We start from the raw sequence: 10,000 nt of genomic DNA on the forward strand, positions 1-10,000 counted from the left end.
GGGCCCAGGCTGACGATTGTGTTTATGGTGATGTGGGCATGGATGTGTTTTCTGTAGTTGTTGCTAATCGGTGTGGAATGTTTTGAAGGATGTCATTGCAGTGTCTTTGTGGTGTAGCCGTAATGTGTCTAGGGGTCTGTGGCTGGTTGGACATGCAGTGGCACAGGTGATTAGGGCTGGCACTTGCAGCTGCAAGGCACTGCGCACCTCTTTCGTCCAAGTGGTCTTTGATTTTCAACAATTTTGTCTCTAGGTGTAGGTGTTCGATGGATGCCGTTAACGTATTCACAGGTGTAAAGGGAATGATGGGTAACCTGACCTAATCAGAAGGCCATGTGGCCAGCTCTCAACTCCCAAGACCACATTTACAAGCCAAAATGATTCGTATCGATTTAAAAAGAGCTTTCTATTATATTGTGTAAAACAATAAAAATGTAATGAAGGAATGAACACATCAACACAAAACAAAAAGCATTTAAAGTCATAAATATCCTACACACTTGATGCCACTTGTGCATTGACCATATTGTGTGTAAAGCATTCAAAGTGACTCTACATGGTGTGAAGTGGTAAAACAGAGGGGTCTGCAAGCACAGGCATTGCAGGCCGCTCGTGGCCCGTGGGTTGCCCTCCACGAGGTCAAAATAACAGGCTTGTGGGTGAGTTTATTAATGAACTATGGAGGAAATCGATAGGACACTAACCGCCGTGGGAAGTGAGAAGCTGATGATCCGGGCGTTAACCCTTCATCGGATCAAAAAACGGACAGTTCAGCCTTCGTCAACACGAGCCTACACCAGCAACACCAGTTCTTCATTCGTGATCACTTTTGGTCAATCTATAATTGTTTTTTCTTTTAAATTACAACTTCATGCGAACATTTACTTTACTTGCTCGGGAAGCAACCAAAACACAAATGGGGTATTTCTAAACAAGATGTTGTTGTGTATGTGACCCTTACCATATTATAAACAACATTATTTAGCTTAACCTTAAAAGCCTTGAAAATAACTGGGCCAAAGCTCAAAAGCTCCGCAACTATTTGCCAATTAAATATGTCATATCCGGGCCAGTGCTATTGGCTTGGGCCCATGATGGCAGCTGGAAACTCAAGTGTCATACAATTAAACTCGGCATTAAAAACATCTGTCATCGGCATTTTGGCATTCATGTTGGCACGCGACTTGATGAGGTGGGGAAATCAAGGACTTTGTCATTTTAGTGAAACAAAAACCAGGGCTGGATGATTGGGGTGGTGAGCTTACACCGAGCAGATATCGTGCAGGTACTTACGATTCAATGAGAAAACTCTGAACCAAACTGAGACGTAAAACCTGTCTTATGCAGCCACCCTTGTTAATAAATGGAAGTACAGGAACAAATTCTTTACAACTGAGGCACAGGGAAGCACTATCCCACATGCAGGGCCGAATAGAGTTCAGAGCAAGCACTGAAGTATTCATTCAAGGTCAACGCACCTTTGGTGTTAATGGCGGTTATTTTTTTTAATCTGACACTTATCTTTATCCAATGAGAGTTGAATGGGATTTTAAATGAGAACCAGAACTTTGAAAGCCTTTTTCACAAAATTTGTAAAATGTTGCGTAGCCCAGTTTACTTCTTAACAGCTCAATTACATGCAAGGTGGGATATGGTTTTGAACCCAGGGTATAATATGGATGCTTTGAAGGATAAACGACGTCACAGGCTAAAGTGGATGATGGTTTGACAAGCAGGCAGGTTAATTGCTTTGCTTGTTGTTTGTACGATTGAGGCAAACCACTTCAATAGAAAAGAATACGGATCAACAGCAGACAGAGAGCAGTTTAATATCCAAACGATTCACAAATTCTGTATTCTACTCGTATTATTATTATTTACCCACTTATCCAATTGCAATTTCTTATTATTAAAAAACAACAACTCCACAATCCCAACACATGCAGCGATGGAATTCTCACTTAACCAATTCCTACTTTGACACGCCACATTGGATCATTTCGATTTGTCCACGACACTCACCATAATATTACATACAAGCAAAAGTACCCATCTCCAGTGATTGGAAAAGTTTAATTAATCTGTCAATTTCAATTATTCCATGGACTCGAAAAAGGTTAATTGTGTTGCACTCCAAAGCTCTGAGCTACTTGTACCACCCACCGTGAAATGGTGGTGCAACATCAGGCAGCAGAAGTTGGATTTGTCTAAAAAGAGGGCAAAATGTAGCTATTATAAATTGTATGTTACTGTAAGAACATCTATATTACATCTACTTTAATCCAGATGTTCATATTAATTTTAACCCTTTGAACCCGAGTGGCCATTTTACCAGCCGCTATTCAAACCTCCGTCTATCCGAGTGGCTGGAGTTTTCTCCAGGGAACCCAGGGTGGGGGAGCCAAAAGTCAAAGCAGCTCAGCGTTCAAAGGGTTAAAGATTACTGTAAGGGACGATAAAGTGACTGACGATATTGCATCAAGAAAAGTGAAATGAAAATGTAAAATAACCAATCAGCAGCTTTTCAAATGTAGCGTGGGAAACAGCCCCCGTAAATAGGATATTCAGTGCTTATAGAAAGTCGATACCCCTTTCAAAATTTTCACCTTTTGACACATCGTAACCCAAAACTTTCAAGTGAAAAACAAATTCCACGAATTGCAGAAAATTAAAAATTAAAAAAAACTAGAATATCTTGATTGGATAAAGTGTCTACCCCCTTATAATAAGCAATTGCAAATTAGCTCAGGTGTAACCAATCATATTCAAAATCACACACCAAGTTAATTTAACTCCACTTGTGTTTAACTGTAGTGATTCTAATAATTTCAGAATAAAACGAGAAGGGCACTCAGAAGAGCGTATACCTCCACCACGTAATGCCTGATCCACTTGAACATATCAGGCCCAATACATTTTTGAAATATCATGTTACATACCGTTTTTAACCCTATATCTCAATGGTGAAGAATCACTGAAAATTAAATAATTCCCGTATCCAGATCCAGATTTGGATCTTCACCAAAATCAAATCAATCTGTTGTGGTCACACACCCAACCAGTTCACCAAGTTTCATCCGAATCCATCCACAACTTGAGATATCATGCTATATATCATGTTTGGCCATGTCTCGCAATGGTGAAGAATCACTTATAAAAATTCTAGCAGTCAGATCTGGATCCGGATCTTCACCAAAATTTAAACGGTTTTGTCCTCATTACACACCCAGCCTGCACACCAAATTTCATCCAGATCCATCAACAACTTTTTGAGATATCCTGCACACAGACAGACAGACAGACAGACAAACAAGAAGACGACACCGTGCAGAGCACGAAACTTGCAAAATCCATAAAACAAATTTGACCTCAAAAATAATTGGTGGTTGAATTCAATGACCAAATATGCAACTTCTCTTCAAATTTCGAGTGAATCGGATGAAAATTGACAATTTTAGAAATTCGGCCGATGTTGACATTTTGGCCTATGTGGAACTCCAAAATAATTGGTGGTTGAATTCAGTAACCCAGAATATATATATATATATATATATATATATATATATATATATATATATATATATATATATATATATATATATATATATATATATATATATATATATATATATATATATATCCTCTTCAAATTTCAAGTCAATCGGATGAAAATTGAGGATTTTATAAACACCATCTTAGTTGTTGACCTTGGGCCTATGTTGACCTTTTGGTCCATGTTGATCACAATAATAATTGGTTCGGTGAATTCAGTCACCTCAAGTATATATCTCTTCAAATTTCAAGTCAATCGGATGAAACTTGAAGATTTTAGAAATACTACCCGAGTTGTTGACCTTTGGCTTATGTTGACCTTTTGACCATAAAAAACAATAGGCTTCTTCCATATGACAAACTCTACCATGTGGTGAAGTTTCGTGAAGATGGGTTTAAAATTGTGGCCGGTGGGCGACAAACAGACAAACAGACAGAATAAAAAAATTGACTGACCAGTATACTTGAAAAATCTTCGATTTTTCAAGTAACAAGAAGACGTCATGCAGAGCACGATACTTGCAAAATCCATAAAACAAATTTGACCTCAAAAATAATTGGCTGGTTGAATTCAGTGATCTTAAATATAAATCCTCTTCAAATTTCAAGTCAATCGGACAAAAATTGAGGATTTTAGAAATCTCACCTAAGTTGTTGACCTTTGGCTTATGTTGACCTTTTGGCCTTTTGACTCAACAATAGGCTTCTTCCTTATGACAAACTCTATCATGTGGTGAAGTTTCTTGAAGATTGGTTTGAAATTGTGACCTTTAGGGGACAAACAGACAGACAAAAAGACAGACAGGCATAATAACCAAATCGACGAACCAATATACTTAAAAAAATCTTCCATTTTACAAGTAACAACAGAGATTTTGCAAACAAAACAAAACCTCCTTCACCTTCGGTGGCGGAGGTAATCAGCTGTTCCAGTCGGTTTCCGCTGCAGGGTCGTGCATTTCACAGCAAAGACTCAACCATGAACACCAAGGAGGAGGAGGAGGAGGAGGAGGAGGAGGAGGAGGAGGAGGAGGAGATTGGTACCAGACTCTGTGCAGAGCGTTGGTGCTGCTTAAACAGTCTCTTGGCCATTAGGCACAATCCTGGACGGGTCGTCACTCCGCCACAGTATACAAGCATGCTGGCACTCATTTTGCCAACCTCCGAAGGTTGAAAAGCTGAGTTAACCCCACCTGGTATTAATTCAACAGCTGAGCGGGATTTGAACTCAGGACCCGAGGATCCAAAGCCCACCACCCTAACCATTAGGCCAACACCAGGCATATGAACACCAAGTCACTTTCAAAAGACCTCCGGAATAAAGTTGTGGCAAGGCACAGATCAGGCGATGGATATAAAAACATTTCAAACACCTGGAATATCCCTTGGAGCACAGTCAAGACAATCATTAAGAAGTGGAAGGCGTATGGTACAACCAAGACCCTGCCGAGATCAGGACATCCCTCCAAACTGGATGACAAAGCAAGGAGGAGACTGATCAGAGAGGCCACCAAGATGCCAAAGGCAACTTTGGAAGAGCTGAAGGCCTTCATGGCAAAGACTGGTCACAGTGTGCATGTAACAACAATATCCCAAGCACTCCACAAGTCTGGCCTGAACAGCAAGGGGGGGGGGGGTGAAGAAGGAAGACATTCCTCAAAAAAGCCCATATTTATACATATATATAGTCATATATATATATATATAGTCATATATATATATATATATATATATAGTCATATATAGTCATATATATATATATATATAGTCATATATATATATATATATATATATATATAGTCATATATATATATATATATATATATATATAGTCATATATATATATATATATATATATATATAGTCATATATATATATATATATATATATATAGTCATATATATATATATATATATATATATATATATATATATAGTCATATATATATATATATATATATATAGTCATATATATATATATATATATATATATATATATATATATATATATATATATATATATATATATATATATATATATATATATATATATAGTCATATATATATATATATATAGTCATATATATATATATATATATATAGTCATATATATAGTCATATATATATATAGTCATATATATAGTCATATATATATATATAGTCATATATATATATATAGTCATATATATATATATAGTCATATATATATATATATATATATATATATATAGTCATATATATATAGTCATATATATATATATATATATATAGTCATATAGTCATATATATATATATATATATATATATATATATAGTCATATATATATATATATAGTCATATATATATATATATATATATATAGTCATATATATATATATATATAGTCATATATATATATATATATATATATATAGTCATATATATATATATATATATATATAGTCATATATATATATATATATATAGTCATATATATATATATATATATATAGTCATATATATATATATATATATATATATATATATATATATATATATATATAGTCATATATATAGTCATATATATATATATATATATATATATATATATATATATATATATATATAGTCATATATATATATATATATATATATATATATAGTCATATATATATATATATATATATATATATATATATATATATATATATATAGTCATATATATATATATATATATATATATATATATATATAGTCATATATATATATATATATATATATATATATAGTCATATATATATATATATATATATATATATATATATATATATATATATATATATAGTCATATATATATATATATATATATATATATATATATAGTCATATATATATATATATATATATATATATATATATAGTCATATATATATATATATATATATATAGTCATATATATATATATATATAGTCATATATATATATATATATATAGTCATATATATATATATATATATATATATATATATATATATATATATATATATATATATATATATAGTCATATATATATATATATATATATATAGTCATATATATATATATATATATATATATATATATATAGTCATATATATATATATATATAGTCATGTATATATATATATATATATATAGTCATATATGTATATATATATATATATATATATATAGTCATATATATATATATATATATATATATATATATAGTCATATATATATATATATATATATATATATATATATATATATATATATATATATATATATATAGTCATATATATATATATAGTCATATATATATATATAGTCATATATATATATATATAGTCATATATATATATATAGTCATATATATATATATAGTCATATATATATATATAGTCATATATATATATAGTCATATATATAGTCATATATATATATATATATATATATATATATATATATATATATATATATAGTCATATATATATATATAGTCATATATATATATATATATAGTCATATATATATATATATATAGTCATATATATATATATATATATAGTCATATATATATATATAGTCATATATATATATATAGTCATATATATATATATAGTCATATATATATATATATATATATATATATATATATATATATATATATATATATATATATATATATATATATATATATATAGTCATATATATATATATATATATATAGTCATATATATATATATATAGTCATATATATATATAGTCATATATATATATATATATATATATATAGTCATATATATATATATATATATATAGTCATATATATATAGTCATATATATATATATATACATATATATATATATATATATATATATATATATATATATATATATATATCAGCCTGGTGTTGGCGCAGTGGTGAGGGCAGCGGCTTGGGATCCAAAAGGTCCTGAGTTCAAGCCCCGTTGGGACACTGAATTAATACACCAGGGGGTTGACTCAGCCTGTCATCCTTCCGAGGTCGGCGAAGTGAGTACCAGTGTACTGGGCCGGTGTATACCCCGGTTAAAATAGGTGTACCATATCCCTGTGTCGTAAGAGGTGACCAGGGTTGCGTCAGGAAGGGCATCCGGCGTAAAACATGTGCCAAATCACTATGCGGATCAGACGGATGATCCGCTGTGGCGACCCCTAATGGGAGCAGCCGAAAGAAGAAGAAGAGGATATATATATATATATATATATATATATATATATATATATATATATATATATATATATATATATATATATATATATATATATATATATATATATATATATATATATATATATATATATATATATATATATATATATATATATATATATATATATATACATATATATATATATATATAGTCATGTGCCGCTTAACGACGGATCGCATATACGACGGCAGCTCTGAAAAAAAGTAAATAAATAAATGAAAAAAAATATGTAGCTGAAAAATTCCTATCGCCAAGTGATGTTGCCTCGTATAAAAATAGCACATACAATTATGTATATATATATATATATATATATGACTAACAATCATTAAGAAGTGGAAGGCGTATGGTACAACCAAGACCCTGCCGAGATCAGGACATCCCTCCAAACTGGATGACAAAGCAAGGAGGAGACTGATCAGAGAGGCCACCAAGATGCCAAAGGCAACTTTGGAAGAGCTGAAGGCCTTCATGGCAAAGACTGGTCACAGTGTGCATGTAACAACAATATCCTAAGCACTCCACAAGTCTGGCCTGAACAGCAAGGGGGGGGGGGTGAAGAAGGAAGACATTCCTCAAAAAGCCCATATTTATACATATATATATATATATATATATATATATATATATATAGTCATATATATATATATAGTCATATATATATAGTCATATATATAGTCATATATATATATATATAGTCATATATATATATATATATATAGTCATATATATATATATATATAGTCATATATATATATATATATAGTCATATATATATATATATATATAGTCATATATATATATATATATAGTCATATATATATATATATATATAGTCATATATATATATATATATATAGTCATATATATATATATATATATATATATATATATATATATAGTCATATATATATATAGTCATATATATATATAGTCATATATATATATAGTCATATATATATATATATATATATATATATATATATATATATATAGTCATATATATATATAGTCATATATATATATATATATATATATATATATATATATATATATATATATATATATATAGTCATATATATATAGTCATATATATATATATATATATATATATATATATATATATATATATATATATATATATATATATATATATATATAGTCATATATATATATAGTCATATATATATATAGTCATATATATATATATAGTCATATATATATATATATATATATATACATATATATACATATATATATATACATATATATATACATATATATATATACATATATATATATATATATATATATATATATATATATATATATATATATATATATATATATATATATATATATATATATATACATATATATATATATATATATCAGCCTGGTGTTGGCGCAGTGGTTAGGGCAGCGGCTTGGGATCCAAAAGGTCCTGAGTTCAAGCCCCGTTGGGACACTGAATTAATACACCAGGGGGTTGACTCAGCCTGTCATCCTTCCGAGGTCGGCGAAGTGAGTACCAGTGTACTGGGCCGGTGTATACCCCGGTTAAAATAGGTGTACCATATCCCTGTGTCGTAAGAGGTGACCAGGGTTGCGTCAGGAAGGGCATCCGGCGTAAAACATGTGCCAAATCACTATGCGGATCAGACGGATGATCCGCTGTGGCGACCCCTAATGGGAGCAGCCGAAAGAAGAAGAAGAGGATATATATATATATATATATATATATATATATATATATATATATATATATATATATATATATATATATATAGTCATGTGCCGCTTAACGACGGATCGCATATACGACGGCAGCTCTGAAAAAAAGTAAATAAATAAATGAAAAAAAATATGTAGCTGAAAAATTCCTATCGCCAAGTGATGTTGCCTCGTATAAAAATAGCACATACAATTATGTGCACTCCACAGAACATAATAGCTCATAATGATAATAAACAACGACAGTGTGGCACTGTTATAATGCGATCGTTGAGGTCCATAAAATGTCATCGCGAAAAAAACAGGGTCGTGCTGAATCGGGATTCAACGAAATCGGCTTTGAAACTGAACGGATGTTTCCACGTTTACCTTCTAACAAGTAAATTACCTTTGAATTGAAGAATTCCACGAATAAATCGTTGTTGTTCGTCAATTAAAACAGGAGTTTATTTTAGTG

General features: G+C 29.9%; 1 protein-coding gene across 7 annotated transcripts in view; it reads right to left on the minus strand.

The window, feature by feature from the left end:
* Positions 1-10,000, minus strand: part of COMMD10 (COMM domain containing 10) — a 107,949-nt gene that overhangs the window by 17,602 nt on the left and 80,347 nt on the right. The window contains exon 7 of one of the 7 annotated variants that reach the window (XM_085891509.1): positions 2,164-2,207. The exons of the other annotated variants lie outside the window; for them this stretch is intronic. Within the exon in view, the coding sequence (XP_085747635.1) occupies positions 2,184-2,207 (24 nt within the window). The 3' untranslated portion in view covers positions 2,164-2,183. The remainder of the gene's footprint in view (positions 1-2,163; positions 2,208-10,000) is intronic. 7 annotated transcript variants of the gene reach the window in all.

This window comes from Eptatretus burgeri, chromosome 8 (assembly GCF_056783735.1).
Source record: "Eptatretus burgeri isolate ZD-2024b chromosome 8, Ebu_testis_v1, whole genome shotgun sequence".
NCBI lineage: Eukaryota > Metazoa > Chordata > Myxini > Myxiniformes > Myxinidae > Eptatretus > Eptatretus burgeri.